At 40.6% G+C, this 20,734-nt stretch overlaps 1 protein-coding gene and 1 non-coding gene across 2 annotated transcripts in view; one reads left to right on the top strand and one right to left on the bottom strand.

Annotated features, from left to right (window-relative positions):
• Window positions 1-20,734, top strand: part of LOC102798502 (contactin-associated protein-like 4) — a 155,729-nt gene that overhangs the window by 63,734 nt on the left and 71,261 nt on the right. Inside the window, exons 6-9 of the mRNA XM_087831495.1 lie at window positions 13,443-13,615; window positions 13,715-13,861; window positions 17,045-17,312; window positions 17,447-17,596. Coding sequence (XP_087687621.1) covers window positions 13,443-13,615; window positions 13,715-13,861; window positions 17,045-17,312; window positions 17,447-17,596 — 738 coding nt within the window. The remainder of the gene's footprint in view (window positions 1-13,442; window positions 13,616-13,714; window positions 13,862-17,044; window positions 17,313-17,446; window positions 17,597-20,734) is intronic.
• trnal-uaa (transfer RNA leucine (anticodon UAA)) lies at window positions 2,950-3,032 on the bottom strand. The gene has a single exon. It is a non-coding gene; the product is annotated as a tRNA-Leu (tRNA).

Below are 20,734 nucleotides of genomic sequence, written 5' to 3'. Positions count from 1 at the left end.
TACTTGCTGGAGCAATTATTCTGATTGTACACTGCCAGTTAACTGTCACTTCTGAGATGTTATGCAGATGTTGCACAGACTCTTAGCCCGAGCAGACGACACCAGCCCTCTCTGCCTTGTTGCCTCAGAATAAGCTGGCGGATTACCGCTCGCCCAGAGCAATGCAGAACTACATCTAGCACAGCGGGTGGATGTTAATTTGCAAGGAAAGAAGGCAGCTGGCACAACCACTGCTAATGTTAGCAACACTCAGCATCTGACACTGAGCGTGTACAGTGTTATGCATGGTGTCACACTTTTCAGCTGGATTTTGTTTATTGCCCGTGTTTAACCTCATCCATTAGATTGACTTGGATTTAAATGCCTTCTTATTGTTTTCATACTTGCAGACTGGTTGATTAGTCAGAATTTTTCTTCCCATCTAATCAGCTTGTAAATTAGTCATAAGAAAGATCCCTAGTGTGAACAAACACATGTACTCAACATAGCAATATCCCAAGTCCTTTGAAATAATAGCAACAGAACTTTCATTGTGGTTTCTCTTCCTCTCCACCCTGTTTCTCAGCAAGACTTTGCTTCCGTTTTTCCTCCTTTTCTGATTTAATTAGTGTTGTTTTTCTGAGTTTCTCTGCCCACATCTCAGTGTTTTATTTTATTATTATTTTTTTTTAATCAGAAGAGACACTTTGGCTGTTTTTAATTGTACTTTAATTTTCATTCTCCTGTCTTGCCTTCTTGACACACACAAAGGCCTTTTTGTTATTCTCTGCAACCATCTTTTCTGTTTTCCTTCATTGTTATGTATCTCTGTCTTTTGGATATGCCAGAGCAATTCTTTTCCTCTTATGTTATTTCAAAAGCTTCCGTAAACCATTTTTCAGTCCTTCATTTCTCTCCCTCTCTCTCTTTTTCGCTTTTCTGCACAAAGTTTTTAGGTTACGAATTGTGCAATTTGGGTCATCTGCTTCGTGCACTTTTGTACTAACACTAACACATCCAGGTCTGACCCTCCTGGAGCAGATGCTCTCCACATTATGAGGCAACACTGAGTAACAACCCTGCACAAACAGCAGCTCTGTCCTGATGACAGAGGAACCAAAATACAAAATAAAAACTAGGTGGTTAGATTAATTACTTTTTAGCAGATGCTAGTACCTTCAGCAGTTCAGTGCTTTAAATAATGTGATTAATTCCTGCCCCTGTCACTCTCCTTTTACTTATTAACCAATTATAATTTTCTGCATGAGAGAAATTTAAAAAATCACCTCTCCTGTCACTCGTTGACAATTTGTCGACCATCTTTTTCTAGATAATTGCATTCTTGATGGAATTTGTGTGATTGCTATGTGTATGTGTAGTGAATATATAAGGACTAGAAGTTTAAATACATAGCTGACTGTATGGAAAGCCCCAGCACATAAAGAAGCCTTGTTACTTGCTTCCCAGATATGAAAGTAGTAACCAGGTCATTAGTCACAGTCACCTACTTGGCTGCACTGCAGGGTGTAATTACTGGCCAATCTTATTTCGTGACACTGCGTTGGCAGCTAAACATGTTATGAAATCTCACAGCAAATACCACACTACACCACAAAAAAAAATAAAAGTTTACTTTACAGCAGGTCGTTTTAAGTTCATTCAACTTATAAACCCAGGGGCCTTTCTAAATTTGGGTTAACTGAATATACATTTGAAGAGAAGTTAGTTTTTAAGAGGACCTTTCATACTCATTTCCATCTCCTTTTTTTAAATTCTTGGACTAGTTTTCATCATTTCATTTCAAAACATATTTGAAATGTTTATGTTATGCTGGGCTTTGGTTCAACCTCTCAGTTCATTTACTCTCTGAAACAAGCTGTTCTAGCTCCCTTCTCGATGCCTTTAAGACAGCTTTCTTGAAATTTCCTGCACCTTGCAATAGAGACTGTTTTAGTCATTTTGAATATCAGGTGGATGGTGTCTGTGTGGTCACGGTCAGAGCAATGTGCCACCATATTATAGATATCAACACCATTTGCATCATAGAGAGCCAAGAGTAGAAAAACTGTCTGAAAGCAAGAACTGAGAGCAGCGTGAAGCCTATATTTGTGATTGCTGCACATATTTCGCCTTTATTATTTTGGTAGCGAGGATAAGCTCCAATGCTCCTGCGACCCCGATAAGTGGAAGAGAATGGATGGATGGATGACCTTGTTTGATGTGACTATCAATGATTGTAACAGTATAACAGAAAATATTGGAGAGGTTGAAAGGTCCACTTTAAGATACTAAGATTAATCAACAGTCACAGACTTATTACAGCCAGATTTGTTTTTCTTTCAATTTTCCTCAATTTTATGCATATTTAATATGCAAAACCTACAGCTGCGGCTATCAAAGCGATTTTGTACCAAAATCAGTGCAAAGACAACAATCTGAGGCTTCTCTGGTGAGTTTTATGAATTATAATTACTGAGGTGATGCAGTGAGGTAGAGACTGAAAACATAGAGCAATGAATCTCCTCTTCACAGTGAAAAAAGAAAAAAGAGTTTTAATTTTCAAGCAGTCTGGGCTGGAAAGTCAGACATGTTTGTGTCTTTAAGTGCTTGTTTTTAATGACTAGAATGAAATCTCAAAATTTACATTTAAACATCCTGTAATTGTCTGATTTTTCCCAGCTGTCTGCCAGATGGCCTTTCTAAATGTCGACTAGAAAAGCTTTTTGGACCTTGTTGCAAGGTCGCAAGGTTTCTATAACTTAATTGTTGTTCAGCAAATATAACAATGCTAACAGCTAAGGAGCTTGGAAAGAAAAGCGACTAGACTTCTTTGAGTTTCTTGAAGATGTTTCGCCTCTCATCCAAGAAGCTTCTTCATTTCTAAGACCAAATGATGGAGATTCCCTAGTGGGAGTTGTATATTAAGAGGTTGATTGGCCCACTACTGATCATCACATGAGCCAAGGTGTGTACCAGGAGTGGGGTTTGAACCCACGAGAGCATTTGCTCATTGGAACTTAAGTCCAACGCCTTAACCACTCGGCCATCCTGGTACTTGGGCAAAAGGAAAAAAAGGGATTTATACTGCAGTTTGGTAAATTAGTACAAACTGCCAATGAGCTGTCTTGACTAAAACTCGTCTTCACTGATTTGATGGAAGCCCAACTGAGATAACTATGTTTTAAAAGCTTTCTTTACATGTATGTGTTCCTTTTCTTTCCCTTCTACCTCTGAGCAAATGTTTTCTGCCCAGCGTTGCAGGGTCCTGATTACTCCAAGTTTGTTTTCCAGCGCGTCCAAGTCCAAGAGTAGGTACTGGTCTGTGTGTGTGGGCTTCCAGTAAACTTCAGCGTTGAGGTTTCCATTATCCTCAATGTGCACAGCACAGTACAGAAGTGGCAAACTGTTGTCCTTTGTGTTGAACTTTATGTTTCTATCCACTGAGTTGATGTGAAGGCTTAAACTTCTTGGCTTTTGATTTTGACCCTGTTGTCGTCCACGTATCTGTAACAGTGGCTACGTGCTGCCAAGGGCTTTACAGTCCATTTCCTCCATGTAAATGTTGGCTACAATGGGTGACACCGGGGAGTCCATGGCACATCCATGCTTTTGTCTGTAGACACCCTTGTTGTATTTGAAATATGTGGTGGTAACGCAGAGGTCTAACAGTGTGCAAATCTGAAACTGTCTTGCTGTAGTCGTTTTCTGACAGTCTCCACTGCCTCGGGTATGCAAGTGAAGGGTGAAACCACATCAAAGAACATTTTGGTTTAATCTGGATCCAGAGGAAGTTTCTGGAACTTGTTGGTAAAGTCAGAGGATTTTTTGATGTGATGGGGTGTGTTCCCCACAAGGGGAGCTAGGATGGATTGTTGTTTTTGTGGCTGTGATTAGATCCACTGTGGGCAGCTGTTGTGGAGAAACGGCAAAATGGAGTCCTTTGGCTAGTGCCTTCTTTTCAGGTTCAATGAGGTTCCTGTCTGATAAGTTCGTCACTCACTTTTCATGACTGTCTTCAGTTCACTTTAAACAAATACGTATAATTTTGAGTCGATGCCTAGACCAGACAGACAAGAAGAGGAAAATACCACAACCAAAGAAAGACCTTTAGAAATCCTATTAAAGTATTGGTCAAGACCACTTTAAAAAATGACAGAAAGCCTGGCTCCTAAGAAGGAAAATGTAAAGAAATGAAGGGTGGCTCTTTCCACAGTACTGTATGATTATTTTTCCCTGGTTTGTATGAGAGGGTATGACTGGACTATTATTTGATGTGTCTCCTCTGGCTGTCTGCCTCATAATCACACTTTTGGCTTCAGCCTTTGACCATTTTTGGCCAGAGACACAAAACTTCTGTCTCAGCGATGTTTGCTGGGATCACTGAACTCTCTAACTAAACCCAAAACAGAACTATTCACAAAGTACTCACAGGCTCTCCCATTGCCTGTAAATAAAAATGATAAATGAGATCAGATAGTCCAGTGTATGCTTGAATTTGTTGGCAGCTACTTCAGCACATACATATAATGCAAGTTTGAACCTTTGCACCTTTGCTAGCATTGGAAAGAAGACATTAAGCTCTTAGCCCCTACAGCAGAATTCAATAAATCCCACAGTATTTCACAATATCCAAATTATAGCAACACTCAAATGCTCAATATATATTAAATGACTCTTTTAAGATGAGAAATGATCCTGTATCTATTGGTTTTTGTTTGATCAGCTTCTCTTAATGTGACCAAATGTGATTTTTGCACATGTCATTTTTGTTAGATTATTGTGCAAATTAAGTCTACAATAAAAAGTGAAAAGAAATAAAAGATAAAAAGATGATTAACCTCACTTCCCATGATGCAGGAGGGAAAAAGCACTAGAAATACTTTCTGAGGAAGCAAAAATCTTCCTGCAAACTTCTCACTTGGTGACCTGAGCTGTGAATCATTAGCGAGTTTCTGTGACAGACATGGTGTTTTATGGCAGTCAGTTGCTGAAATAATTATACCAGCCAGTTTTCTGATAAGAGCAATCAGATTTTGAGGAGCTGTAATAGAATAGGAGACAAGATACAGTGACGCGATAGTGTCTTGCGGGCATGAGTAGAATGACAAAATGATTTAAACTTGTGTTCAGTACAGACTTATAATGATGAGACAGCAGACTCGGTCTGAGGAAGAACTGCTGCAGTCATTCACAGTTTAAACTAGGTTTCAAACTTTTTCCCCAGTCTATTTCTCAACAACGTCTTGCTCGTGGGCACACACATTTCCATTTAAGTCAGATTTCAGTCATTAAAAAATGGATCTGATCTGCATCTTCTCTCAGTTTTGTCTAGTAAGGCCTTCGGGTGAATACGCTGAAGACAATTACTCAGGATATTCTGTCTTTTTCTCTGATGTTCATAAATAAAATCTTGCACAATTTATCAAATGACACATATTTTAAACATTTAAAATAGATTTTCTGACTGTTTCTGGGATGAGATGTCGTGCAGCTACAGAACATCATCTGTGTTTACGTGTGTTACACGGAGTCTAATCGGATATACCTTATGGTATATTGGTATATTATTGATTATTCCAGCACGTAGCAGTAAGTGTTTCTTGTAAGGTGCCTGGCTTTGTGTGTGCAAGGTTAAGTGATCTGTTACATTAATTGGTTCTATTTAAACAACCTGGTAAGTTCTGATCCACAGAGTTTTAATGCAGAGATATAACAGTGAGCAGACAAAAGAGTTTTGGAAGGTGGAAATATCAGAACTGAGCCAAGTAATTGTTACTATGTACTCCTTTGGTAAACACTTGACCTTCACATTTAGTGTGAAGGTCATAAATCTACAGTGCATGATACAGTGTTTCACTGAGGTGTGATCAGGTGTGCCGTGACCTGGTTCCATCTGATTTGTACTCTAAGCAATCAGCATGAGTAGCCCGCAGAACAATTACATTCTCTTCCACTAGAGGGCAGTGCAACTACCTTGCTCTAATTAAATGGTTGCCAACTACAAGTAAAACATAAGAAGGTGAAGAAGAAATTCCATAATAGTCATTATTGGGTGGCTGTAGCTCAGGAGGTAGAGCAGGTCACCTACTGATCGGAAGGTTGGAGGTTCGATCCCAGGCTCCTCCAGTCTGCATGCCGAGTATCCTTGGGCAAGATACTAACCCCAAGTTGCTCTCCGATGCATCCATCGGAGTATGAATGTGTGTGAGTGTAGTTAGAAAGCACTCAGTATAGAGGTAGTGCTTGTGAGAATGGGTGTGACTGGGTGAATGTGGCATGTTGTATAGAGCGCTTTGAGTACTCCGGGAGAGTAGAAAAGCGCTATATAAGAATCAGTCCATTTACCATTTACCATTCATGCTGTGAGATGACATAGTACATAATAGCAATAGATAAATATTTGTAAAGAAAAAGTAGTCAATCTGAGCTCCAACCCAGATGAAAGCCCTAAATGGATGCTGTGTGATTTTTCTGATGTGAAATATGTGGCGTGGGTCCCAAAGGTTGGGAAACACTGGCATAATGAATAATGAATGGTATTAAATACTCATGTTTTCCATTAACCTGAAGAATGGCAAAAATAAACTATAAATAATAATAAACATACAATCATTACGTTTGGTATCAGGTTTCAATCAATGGGATCAAAGACTTGTATGACTGGGTACTTAATAATTTAAAAATAAAAACATACTGACTGGTAGTTGGCCAAGCTCTACATGTTCATCTTTGGCCTGTTGTTTTTTGGCCTAGTCCCATTTTGACTACTTGTATCTGTGTATCTGAACTGTTTATCTATCCTAAGGTTGCAAGGAGGCTGAGTAACATTTAGTGAAAGGCAGGTTACACCATGGAAAGCCTGGACAAAATTCTAATTCAGCCCCAACCGAACAGGACTTTTGAATATGAATATGTGAGGCAGCAGTCCACTGCACCACTGTGCTACAATATGACTGCAGAATTCAAACCTGCTGAGAGCAAATATCAGCTTATATGTCAAACTGACTCATAAGTCACCGTAATAAGTATCATCACTGGTAATGAGAGCCGGGGCTTTGGCTACAACCCTGTCAGAGGAAAAGTGCACAGTGTCCAAGCCCAAAGCCACACATCAGTTGGGGGAGATAACCTGGAGCATGTTTGTCATTTTTTGTGACATTCACAAGATTGTGCACATTGAAATTGTCCCCCAGTGTCATACTGTCAACATAAGGTTCTACAGTAAGGCATTTGACAACATTCAGCACAACTGACCTCGATGATAGCACATGCCATCGTGGCTCTGACTTCATCTTTTTACCTAACCAAATGAGTAGGCTGGAGTTTTCATCCACTGCAGGGTCCAGCAAAGATGCACAAGTTAGAGTTGTCAAGGTTCAGCTGTGTGGTAGGCAGGGAGTGGACCCAAATGCAGCTTATTGCAATATTTTTGGCTCATGTGCAATTATTTTGGTCCCAGTTTGTTTCAATGTTTCCTACACATACTCCATGTATATAGTTACACTCACATATGTATACATATACATTGTTTTTTATTTTATTCTATTTATTTAATTATTTATTTATTTTCCGCCTTCGTTGTATATTGGTTTCTCTTCTTCTTACTTTAGCATCTTTGTGGTTCAGCTACCCAATTTCGCTGTGCAAGAAACTGCACAATGACAATAAAAAGCTCTAAGTCTAAGTCTCTAAGACTTTTTACAGAAATGCAAAGAAACACAGTTCTGGGATAAATAATCCCAAAGGTTGGGAAGACATGAGACAGGACAAAGGGACAAATGAAATTGAGGCTAAGGAAAAAACAGGTGGGAAATATGGCAGGTGTAACTCAGGGATAATGAGACAGGTGAATAAAAACTGAACATAGAACACACAAGACAAATGTTACCCAAATAAAACAAGAAATAACTTAACAAGGAAACATAACAGACAGAGACTTGACAAAACGTGGAGAGGCATTAATTATCAAGACCAATAATTAAGAACACTTAAAGACTAAACTAAGAGCACAAACAAAAATGCCTGTAACAGAGGATACATTTTTAAAAAAATACATGGGCGCTCATGTATGTACCGGCTCACTCCTGGTGGCCGATTGACAGGGCCTGGCGCCTGTGGCCCGGCTGGGCCCCTTCCGGGGGGTGGGGTGCCCTCAGGCCTCTGGCCTCGGGGCCTGAAGCTCGGTCCTCTCTGGCACAGCTGGCTGCCGGCAGAGCCCGCGGGCACGCCACTGCAACCCCCTCTGGCCTCTGCTCCGTAGCTGCTGGGTGACCTCTCGTTTGGGGCTCTACTCAGCTCTTCCCAGGAGGGTGGCACGGTTCCCCCCCTTTTGGTGGTCCTCCTCGGGTCCTCGTACTCTGGGGCCTCTGGATATCTGGGGCCTGGATCTCCTCCATACCTGCTTCATGCCCTGGGGGACGGGGCTATGGCTCCCCACACTCCCTAGCAGATCGTTACATGGAGAAACCTTTGGAATACAAGCATGCTGATCCACACAGGTGAGCACACAGGTGTACACAGACGCGGACTACACCTTTCTTGGCTGCTGCCTCAAAGCACATTGTGCGCTGTCTATCTTGTGTGCTGCACAATATCGTTTAATATTTAGTATCTACTGTTATCTACTGCTAGCTAGTTTATTGTGATGGTGCTGTATTTATTATGTTGCTCTTTCTTTGTTTGCTTTTCTTTCTTTCTTCCCCCTTTCTCACCGTCTCTTCTCCCCTCTGGTTTTCTTTCTCTCCCTCTCTTTCTTTCATTCTTTCTCCCTGTCCTATCCCCCAGTCATGTCTGTCCCGTTTGTAGCAACCGAAAATAAAATAAATACATAATTATAATAAAGGTCAATCAAATGGACCAATATGGCAAGGCCATGATGATCCACTTGGTAAAATAAATCCACTTGGCATCTTTCTTGGCCTTAAGACAACAATTCTGATGGCTAAAGATCCAAACAGGACAAAAAAAAAAAATACACAAAAGCGACAACTGAACAGTAAGCAGCTACAAGCTTAAACAACGACAAACGCAACTTAAAAACATAAAATGCTGGGTCAAAGACTCAGGACCACAACACAACTGGTCATAGTGGGACTTCCAGAGTGACCTAAAAGATATCAGGCGCAGTGACAGTAGTGAAGAGGTGCACATGAAGATGACCTTGAAGGGAAGGTTGTAAATATTTACAAGTTTTCCTTTTCATTGTCATGTTTGTTGGAACCTTTTGATTGCAGCTCTTCTACGGCTCAGCATAATTATATCATTTATATCTAACATACCGGCGAGTTAAACTGACTGCATCGCTGATTAAATAACACAAACTACTCGTTTAATTAACAGCTATGTCTAACAGAGGACTGTGATGACAAAAAAGGTGAGACAGTCTCAAATTTTGTAACACTAGGTCCTCAAAACTGGAAAAGTTTCCTCCCTCATAGGCGATGATTTCACAGCCAAAAACGATCGGAGAATACGAAAGACAGAAAACGCACGAGGAAAGATTGATGAAGAGATGGAAAGAGATGGCTCTATTTATTAATATTAGTAAAGCAATTTTCTGTTTTGGCCTCTGATCTCTGATATTGATTCCTGCTTTCTCTTTCCCATCATTCATGCAGTAATCAAATCATCCATCTAATGAAACATCCATCCAGTAAGGCCCTCTTCTCTACCTCCTACAACACAGTAATTTTTCCATTAATCAAAGTCCATAAAGAGATTCTCATCTTTCCTCTCGTATTGATTGCAGTGTCTCTTCCTGTTCATCCAGACTCTAATCAAATAAGTCATCACAATAACTGTGTTGACAGGAGAGACTTCCTCTGTATCATTAGTTTAATTTTCTCTGATAAAATAATAAAATTGTTTTTCTTCACTCCACCTGATGTAAGAATGTGAAAACGTGACAAACTCAAGTTAAAAAACAAAAGAAAGCTCAAAGCTCAGTAAGGTGTTAACATCAGAAGAGTTTTAATGTTTCTTCCTTCCAAGCACGAGCTATCCAAGAACATTGTTTTTCTGGTCACTCAAATTTGTGGTATTACTTGGGATGGGTATCGTTTAGGTTTTATCCGAACCAAAAACCAAAAACCTCTCATGTTCAGCTGTTTTTTTCTGCAGCTATGGGGCATATATGGTATCACTCTTGGCTGGAAGCAGTGCTTAAACAATGGAAAAAACACAAACTTTGTCCAAAAACCTCTCATGTTTAACTGTTTTCCACTTTTTCTTTGGTCATTTTAGCCGTTTTGGCCAGGGTGAATCTCTTCGGATTTTTGGGGGATGTTGCTAACTCCGGGTCCGATAACAGGCACCACACCCGCAGTAGATGCGCTCGGTGTGAGGTCTCGCAGCAAGCTATCAAATACGGCGCATTTCTCGGCTTTTAAAAAAAACGCTATGCTTCGCCAGGTGTTTCATCAGATTTGAGGTGTTACCTCTTTTGCACAGTGTCACAGTGTCACCTTAAAGCACTTGTTGCAGGCTGCTGAGTTTGCATCTTTTGCTGTGAAATACAGCCAGACTTTTGACCGCTTCGCCTTGGGCATTTTTAATCTGTAGCTCTGCTCTAAAAGAACGTACGCACCTGCACCCGCCTACTATCCTCGGAAACGTAAAATGATTGGCTAGAATCTAAAGTGTATCACAGCTCAGGAAAAAAAAAAAGCACCGAAATAAAGCACCAAAATGTGCGCTGCTTTTCGGTCTGGTTACTACCGTTTATGACAGAACCAGTGCCATCATGGCACCGGATACCGGTACCCATCCCTAGGTATTACTATTCTTGAATTGTACCAAACTGCAACAATTCCTGTTTATTCAAGTAAACAATTTTCTGTTAATTAGAGCTTAAGGGTTTAAGGCCTTTCGAGGTTAAAATTAGTTCTAATCCGGTCCAAGATTTGGTGAAAGGTGAAAGTTATAGAATATTTGATTGGCATTTCATTTAGTTATATCAGATTGAAGTTTTGGAAAAAAGAAAAGTGTGTTGCATGTATTTGTAGCAACCTTGCAGGTGTTGCAGTAGTACGCGAAGTTCCCTTGAAGCACAAAGGGTCTGGGTTTGAATCAACCAGCTGTCTGAGTTTGAAGAGACACTGAGGAGGAGGACTTTTCATCTTTTGCTAAATGTATTTTAAATAACCTGAAAAGCTGGCCTTCCAGCTTTCGGTATTTAACCAGAGCTGCAATATATGCATGTGGCAGAGTCATTCTTTAACATCGTCTGAGTTGACATTGATTCTTTGATAACTTTGCTGAAGGATAGAAATGCAATTCTTTGAAAAGATATTCTTTTTTCCTTCATTTGGTTTTTCAATGATAGCAAATGAGAGCATGGTCTAGCGTATCATTTAATCCTCCCAATACCTGATTACTGTGAAGGTCAGACATATGAAACCATATTCATATGTTTAAACCTTACAGTGACCTCTTGCTCCCTATCGATTGTCATATGGGATGTTGTGCAGACCACTTATATCAAGAGCTTTGTGCTGATTTAAATTGACTCTATAAAGCTGGGTATACACAGTGTCCCACACAAGCACCATAATCATCAAATCACAGAAATATCTTTCTTTTGTAGTGGCTCCAAAATGGTGTTCCTAAGCAGAAGGCTAAAGGTAGCCTAGAAAAAAATGTTCCAAATTCTGGATGACCACCAACTCTACCAACCAACAAACAGAAATGCAAGCTTGAAATGATGTAGTGGTTAGTGTAACTACAGCGCTAGTTAGAAAAAACAACAACAACAGAATAGTAACTTATCTCAAGCAGACAGCAGTCAGTAAAATGTGGGAACGTAACAGTTTGGGACACCAACAAGAAGAAAATGTGGCAATAGAAGACGTGTGGAAGCAAAAGGTGGAGGAATTCCAGCTGTGCATCATAGCCCATGACTGACGTGTTAGGAGACAGTATTCATTCATACAGTTTCATTAGACCTAAGTCAGAGAGTTTTTTAAGCTTTGTATTAAACTTGCAACAAACAGAAGAAAGGGTGTAAATGTAGGGCACCAGGAAGTAGAGTAAGTTTAGAAATCCAAATCCTTTAATCCAGGTAGGAGTTACATTTAAAGGCAGCCAGAGGAAGAAAACACTTCCAACAAGGGGTTAAACCCACACCATAAATTAGGACATTAGTAAGAACATCAGGAAAAACACAAGGAGATACTGGGAACTGCTGGAATACTTGTTTTATTACAAACTTACAAATCTGGCTAGTTGTATTTAGGCGAGACAGATTCAGCAGAGGTAAAGCTGAAGAGGACCAGACAAACAATTACAAGGACAATAAACTGACTGAAGGGAAAGGTGAGTGTAGGCACCTTAACAACTCGTGCATGATCTCTAACTGTAAGCATGAACAGTTCAGAGTTTTCCTTTGATTTCTCACTAGGTTGTATATATTCTCACAGACCGAAGTGAAATATCAAAGATATTTGACCATCAGCTTCCAAGTGGTCTGTTTCTTTCTCTGAAGTTGAAATTGCTTTTCCCTTAAGACTATCTAATACATTTTTAATGACTGACAGTATTCTGCTCTCTCCAGTTCCCCCTGTAAGCAGAAACACAGTTTCTTTCACATCCCTAGGGGGGGAATAGAGATGGATCCACTTATTAGGACCGGCTGGTGCTCATCTATCTTTAATGGTGTCTTGCCATGTGTCTTCTCCAGTTTTTCCCCCTCAGATTAGGCATTAGGACATATTTGGCTTCGGTTTTCAGTGTTAGCGTGCAGTTATATCTAGTTGTTCCTAATGAGACGACCAAGGGTGACCTCTCAGTGATCCTCGCTGTGGGATTCAGAGAAAAATGAAATATTTAGATGCAGTATAAAGTCTGATTGTTGTTGTTCCCCAGAATAGTGGGTCAGATATCGACAAGCATGCAAGCTAACAGGTCATATAACAAAAGTCGCTGTCAAATCAGGTAAAAATAGAAAAAGTGCTAAAAGCCACCAGAAAACAGAATAATCCTAATGACATAAGTGAAATCATTTGATAAGCGCTTCACTTTCTTTCCATTTCATAGTGACCAATTTGATGTGCAGTGTTTCTTTTTTTCTTGTTTCTTACAAATAAAACCGTTTTGGTGTGTTGATTAAAAAACAAAGTCTGTCTTTGTAATTTCAGTTTCACTCTGAGTAGTTTTCAATAACGATCTATTTGTCTCTGCCTGCTTTATCCTCTACCACCTCTTATTCTTTCCCTGCCATCCATCAGTCTTCTTTGTTTTTCTTCCATGACATGTATCTCCTCTCCCCACCTCTCTTCTACCTCTAGCTGATTTTTACCTTCTTCACCTTCTGTATCCACTTCTCCCTTTGCCCCATTCCTTCTCCTTTTTATCCTAAATGTATTTTTCCAACACTTTCTTCTTTTGTCTTTCCTTTTGCATTCTTCACTATTTCTCTTGTTATTCTTTATTCACCCATCTTTTCTGTCTCCCGCTTTCTCTTTCAGGTAAGACTTCCCCTGAACCACTGCGTCTCACCTCCCTTGGCAGCCTGTTGGATGATCAGCATTGGCACCATGTAGTACTGGAGCAAAAAAGCGCTCACCTCAACCTCACTGTGGACAAAAACACGGAGAGAGTGCAGCTCCCGGCAGAGTTCAGCCGCTGGGCCATCGAACAGGTGTGCTAAAACACACTGATATAAAACTGACCAGTGACATGTTCATATAAATATGCACAGAAAAAATACAATATTTTTTTCATTGTGATCTCTACATAGTTGAGTTTGGGAGCTGTCCATAGCCTTCAATCGCAGAAGCCAGACGCCTCCAGTAAGGACCTCCATGGCTGCATAGAAAACCTGCTGTACAATGGCTTCAACTTGATAGAGCTGGCTAAGAATAGTGACCACCAAGTTACTGTCAGGGTAAGTACATGATACCAAGAACACCCATTTTTCTGTTTTCAAGAAAGCACTTATATGCTGTGACTCCAGGCTCTCAAACAGAGATATATATATTATTTCCACTTTTTCAATTTGGGGTCAAATATTAGAACCCAAGAAATCTTCCTCTACTGAAATAAATGTAAAAACAACTAGCTGGCTACTCAGGGTTTAAGCTGGGTATCTTGCAAAACTGTCTTGATTCTTGCCTTCCTAAAATAGAAAGAGATACAACGTTACAGCATAAAATATCTGCAACACGCAGGGCTAATAGCTGAGCAGACTATTAGCACAGGAGAGGGTGGTGTTACTTCTAATGGTTTAGATAAGATAACTGTAATAATTTGTTGGCTGAGAAGTTTAAATTAGTTGAGAGTAGGAAAAGCTCAACATGACTTATGGATGTTTTTAATTGTGCTTCTTCTTCAGGAGTAGTAATGAATTGGAAGAAAAATAAATTTATTCTAAAGACATAAGCATTATGAAACAATTATTAGTGTGTACAGTTAGCAGAGTAACCTGATACATGGTGAAGATTTGGTTGAGGTTTCCTGAGCATCTCAAGAATCTGGATAAAGTGTAGATAGTGACGACGTGGCTCAGTTGGCAATGTAGCAAGAGATTAAAATTCATTTTTAAAAAATGGACTAATCTTTCATCTATTTCCCAATAGATGAAAGATTATTGGGAAACAGTGTTCTGACTGAAATTTTCAGTGAGGTCAATAGACTACAATTAGCAAAGAAAATAGACTGGCTGCTACTTCAAAGCACATTGTGCGCTGTCTGTCCTGCGTGCTGCACAACAACATTCAATATTTAGTATTTACTGCTGTTTACACTTAGCTAGATTAATGCGATGGTGTTGTGTATAGTATGTTGCTTTGTTTTGTTTTTTTTTTTGCTTGTTTTCTATTCTTTTTCTCTCAACAGGTGTTCCGGAGATATTTTTTTCCCCCCCTTTCTCACTGTCCCTCTCCCCTTCTGTTTTTCTTTTCCTTCCTCTTTCTTTCTCCCTTTCCTATCCCTCACTCATGTCTGTCCCGTCTGTAACAACTGAAAATAAAATAAAATAAATAATAAAAACAAAGGTCGATCAAATGGACCAATACGGCAATGCCATGATGATCCATTTGGCAAAATAAATCCATTGGGTATCCTTGTTGGTCTTCAGACAACAATTCTGACGGCTAAAGAACCAAATGGGACAGGCAGAAAAAAAAAAAAAAAAAAAGCAAAGAAAATAGACTTTTACGGGGTAAATGCTTTGCAGAATGACCTATGTGGACCGTCGTGGCTCAAGAGTTGGGAGTTTGCCTTGTAATCGGAAGGTTGCCGGTTCGAGCCCCGGCTTGGACAGTCTCAGTCATTGTCTCATTGGGCAAGACACTTCACCCGTTACCTACTGGTGGTGGTCAGAGGGCCCGGTGTCCGGCAGCCTCGCCACTGTCAGTGCACCGCTGTGGCTGCAATGTGGCTACAATGTAGCTTGCCATCACCAGTGTGTGAATGGGTGGATGACTGGTTGTGTAAAGTGCTTTGGGGTCCTTAGGGACTAGAAAAGCGCTATACAAATACAGGCCATTTACCATGTGTGAGCTGTACAGCTTTCCTTATGTCTTGATGTATTCTCAATCATCCAGGAAAATAAATCTCCAAAAGTTGATTCTCTTCATCTGGACGTAGCGTTTTCCTTATATTTATCTTTAGACATGTTCTATTTTCTTAAAGCTTAATCCGTCCTTTACACACTCTGATAATTTATTGATCAGTGCATCGACAGGGTTAATATGGAAAAAAATATTTGTTCATAAACTTTTTTATTTTTCTTTAGTGTGATGACGACTGATTTTGTGCTTTGATGTTTAGCTCCTCAAACTCCCCAGGCTCTGTGGGTTTTATATCTGAGAGCAAACACAGCATCAATAGCTAGATCGGAGGCACTAAAAAAAAAATGTAAACTGCAGACTCGTGACTCAGTTTTTTTTCTTTTAGTGACTTGATTATTAGTATTAGTAAGAAATTCCTACAAACAGCACGAGGCAGATTCCTCTGCTGCTTCTCCAGCACTCACCAATCCTCCGCGTGCATAAATAACGACAGGTTAGCCTCGAGAGTATATGAATGTGTTTGTACGTGCAGGTGTGTTCATACATGTTCACATCCTCAGAGCACCACTGGGAAATTATGTGGATGCCGGCAGCGGCGCTGCTAGCTGGTTAATGATGCTAATGAGCTCCTAACGAGGAGACTGAGCGATGAGAAGACAGAGGAGCCTTGATGGTGGTTAGATTTCTAGTAAGCCCTTCCTCGCCTTTATCGTTAGAAAAAGAAGAAAAAAAACATTTCTCCAATGACAATAAGTGTAGCGAACTCAGCGGAGAGCAACTCTGAACCATTTTGTAACAAATGGTTTCTCATTACAGTTTAGGATGAGAGAGCAGAGAAGCAAAACGTCTTGGTAAAAATGGTTCAGAGATTCACATGCATGGCTGAAGGTCTAATAGAGGCTGTTTTACAAGAGCTCCGTACATCTCATAGTAATAGAGTATTAACACTGTTCTAGTCTGTCTTGATAAAGAGAGCACTTTTAGCCTTTCTTAAAGGTAATGTGGAGTATTTTGGTTGTGCATATGTGTTAGTGAATGGCTTTTGCGGAATTTTATAGCCCACTTTTTACTTTTTATTTTGCAGTGGTGAAGCTTTCTCCACCGTATACTTTCATATATCACTTTAACTACTCTACAAAGGGCTTTTAGATGTCATCTGTGTTTCCAGAGCATTATAAAGATAGCAGGCTGATATTCCCAGAAGAGTGCAGGGGCTGTAATATATAACTGCTACAGCCTTAGCAATGGACCTAGTGTCATTACCACTACTCAAAACAATGGGCCGCAGTGGAAATGCCTGTATAGCACTGTTCATATGCATATCTACCTCCCTGTACAGCTCTGTGATGGGTGACATTGCTGTTTTCCAGTTAGGAGCCATTGCTATATTGCTATATTCAAGGAGACTTGCTGATGAGATCGCTGCGCCACAAGGTCACAGCGACACGCCCTCAGCAGCTGATTAATATTCATGTTTTATGTTGTTTTATCTCACCAGTAATCATTTTTTTTTCTTCCCACCTCCCCACTCTCCACTCTTCATGTTTCTCTCTCAGGGCAATGTGACCTTTTCTTGTGCTGAGCCAGTTTCCGTTGCTTTGACGTTCCCCGGGCCACGGAGCTTCCTCCAGTTGCCCGGGACTGCAGCGTCCTCGCCGGGTGGTGTGTCTGTCGGATTCCAGTTCAGGACGTGGAACAAGGGAGGGCTTCTGTTCACCTTTAGCCTTCCTCAACAAGAGGGCATGGTCTGGTTATATCTGAGTGACGCCAGACTCCGACTGATGATCCATAAAAGTGGCTCAGTGGTGCTGGAGCTCAGTGCAGGTCAGTGTATAAACCTGCACAACGAAATCCTAACCTTTCATGTGTCAACCCCTTACTGATTTATGTTTTTAATACTGTTTTTAAAATAAAAAGAAATAAAATATCATTAGGGTTGTCGCCTGCTGTTTTCTCAGGTGCTGCTCTAAATGATGGTCAGTGGCATTCAGTGGATTTTACAGCCAGACGCGGTCGCTTGACAATCGCTGTGGATAAAGGAGAAGGGGGCATTGCTCATGCTGCTCCCTCATTTCCCATCACCACAGAAAGTCAACTGTTCTTTGGTGGTAAGACTGAATTCAGGCTTTTGGGCTTTTATAAACTAAAAAACTTTGAAATTCCTTAAGTATATGTGTTTTTACGTATTATATCTATGCTTAGATTAACTGGAAAAGCAATTAGAAGATTTCTGTTCCTTCTGTTGGCTGTAATTAAAGTTCTTATTCAGTTACAAGATCCCCTGAAAAGTGATTTTAAAAGTATTTCTCTGGAAAGCTAAATGTTCATGAAAAAAATACTCTTTGAGGTGTTTAACACTACATACACAGCTAACCTCCTTCATCGTGACTGTGTGGGTGTGTTCTTATTAAATTCAGGAAGCTGAGAATAAAAGCGAACAATCTCATGTCTGTTTAAATATTGCATAATCCTGATTCGTATAATAAATTGAATGGCAAAGTACATCAGAAACTAGTGTGGAAAATAAATCATGCTTGATATCTTTACTGATCTGGATTGAGTAATGCGGGAGGAACAAAATGATTCTACATCATTTCATGGAAATAAAAATTATCACCGTACAGAGGACTGAATTCAAAGACACTCTTTCAAAAATGATGCAGCTGGTGGTTGTATGCATGCCTGACGATGTTGGGACATTTTCCAAATAAGATGATGGATGGTGTTCTGGGGAATCTCCTCCCAGCTCTGAACCAGCACATCAACAAGCTTCTGGATAGTCTGAGGTGCAAACTGGTGGCATCAGATGGACCGAAATGTAACGTCCCAGAAGTGATCTATTGCAGCGGTCCCCAACCTTTTTTACGCCACGGAGCGGTTTAATGTCAGACAATATTTTCACAGACCGGCCTTTAAGGTGTCACGGATAAATACGACAAAATAAAATGATACGACCAAGAGAAAAACTGTGGTATTCTGTAAATATAATAATAAACGCAAATTCACTGTGAAATTGTGTAACTTTATTAGCAGCGTCCTCCTGAAATGCGCCAACAACATTGAGAGTAACATCCTCCCCCTCTCCCCCCTTAATGTTCTCTGGTCGCTATGATAACGTGTAAATATTTCTTTCAAAATAAGACACACAACTACAACACGGGAAAAGACCCAGGAAAACCGAGTTATCGATAAAAACCATGAAAACCATAAATTTCACACCCGAGCCTCAACTCTCATGGACCGGTACCAAATGGTGGACATCGGAAAGAGAAGACCTGATCCGAGAGCGGACCCTGTCGACCAAGAAGAAACCTGCTGCGAGAGCCAAGAAGGCAGCAAAGAAGGTAACAAAGAAGGTAACAACGAAGGCTAACGAAGTGAATAATTGGAATTGGCACTCAGTGGTATCCTCCCCAAACTGCCTGCATGCTGTCACCACATGAGGCGTTGTGGTGCACCAGGAGGAACCCTGGACCTATTGCACCAACATACTAGGGTCTGACAGTGGGTCTAAGGCAACAACATCCTGATACCTAATGGCAGTCAAGGTGCTGTTACCTAACTTTTAGAGGTCTCAGCTTCTTCAAGAAGCTCAACAGGACAAGACTGAGCTGTACATCTGCATCTAAAGGATGAAGGTCACTCTTTCGAGGATGCCAGCGACCATCTTTGAACAGAGGGGGTCGCTTACAACTGTCTGCCATCTATAATCCAGTTTTGAGATCCCTTCCCAGACGCCTTAACGCTCACTCACATTTTGAGTCATTTGATCTCAGTAAGTCACATGACTGGGTGAGGCAAAGTGTCACAATGGGTTCACCTGAAACCTTGGCTGACAGTACCTGTTTTCACACCTTGGCTGGTGAGATTCGGCGGAGGATCAATAGTAGGTCCATGAACATTATAGGGTCACTCCCAAAAAAATCTGGGACTAAAATCCATCACTTGGTCTTAGAACTGAAGACGCTTCTCGCATGAGAGGTGAAACGTCTTCAAGAAACTTAAACTAGTCCAGATGCTTTTCTTTCCAAGCTCCTGTATCCAACAAGGGTCCCTAGGCTAGACCCCCCATGCTATCCAAGCCTACCTCAGACATGAGCGAAAGACAGAAAACTGAAACCATACCAGCTTGGACGTTGCCCGGATGTTGAGGAACCAGGACACGCTGATGAGAAGTGGGCTACTAGAACAAGAAGGCACAAGTGGGCTATTGATATAGATATACACACACTTACAAGGATGGATGCTCATACTAAACATGGCTCAGTTTCAAATGCTGAGGTCTGTGCATGTGCAAGTACACCCTACATGCCAAAAACTCATGCAGGCTTTAGACTGGTCCACATTCTCGTTTCAGTGAGAGGTTGGATATCCCTAATATGGTCATCTCTGGCACACAACAGTTCCACCCATCTGTTGTTCAGATTTTCTGCTAACGAGGGGAAGTCAGTCAGATTAAGTTGGCTTAAAGGCAGAGGATTAAACAGCTTGTTCCAATACAGTTTAAAAGAGCATAGCTATGTTTATATAGAAGATGTGTATATTGCATCATACGGTTAGTGTACTCTTTCTCTCATCTTGCTTTTGTCTCTCTTTACTCTGTCCTTGCCTCATGCTGCAATCCACTTCATTCTCTTTCTTTTTTCTCCCTCCCTTTCCCCCTTTTGTTCATACTCCACTGCCTCCCTCGCTGCCTAAAAATCTCATCTCCTTTGTTTTCTATCTGCTCAGCAATATTGTAGTCTAGCATTTTGTTTAACAGCTTTAGGCTTTTTTATCATCCTGCAAGTGCACTCTCGCACATTTACATATTTACTCTCGCTAGCTGCAGTAAACGGACAACAACAAAAAAGATTACCTGTTTTCATATGATTTAAAGATAGATATGAAGCTATAAAATAGCCAATTAAAGGGTGAAAATGATCCCCGTAAGACTAATCATCAGTATTATGAATGCTATTAACTGCATGAGAAGACCAGGTCATCCTCACCAGTGTTCCCCTGGTACTCAAACTGTAATGGTTCCAGCGCATGTTGGACTTGTGGTCTCATGGGGCTCCCACGCCCCATATCATATCTCTGTTATTTGAGAAGTGAGAGCAATTGCTCTGTGGTGATTAATCATCATTAGCTGCCCTGCCTTACTGGCATAAGACATGATGTTTTCCTCCTGCACCAATGACTTAGGCTGAAGATAGCACAGGCAGGCTCCACCGGCTTTGACACACGGTCTTTAAGTGCCAGAG

The sequence above is a fragment of the Neolamprologus brichardi genome, chromosome 18 (genome assembly GCF_056152115.1).
Source record: "Neolamprologus brichardi isolate AB-2024 chromosome 18, ASM5615211v1, whole genome shotgun sequence".
Taxonomy (NCBI): Eukaryota; Metazoa; Chordata; class Actinopteri; order Cichliformes; family Cichlidae; genus Neolamprologus; species Neolamprologus brichardi.
Note: the sequence above shows the minus strand (reverse complement) of the source record. Positions and strands in the feature narration are given on the sequence as shown.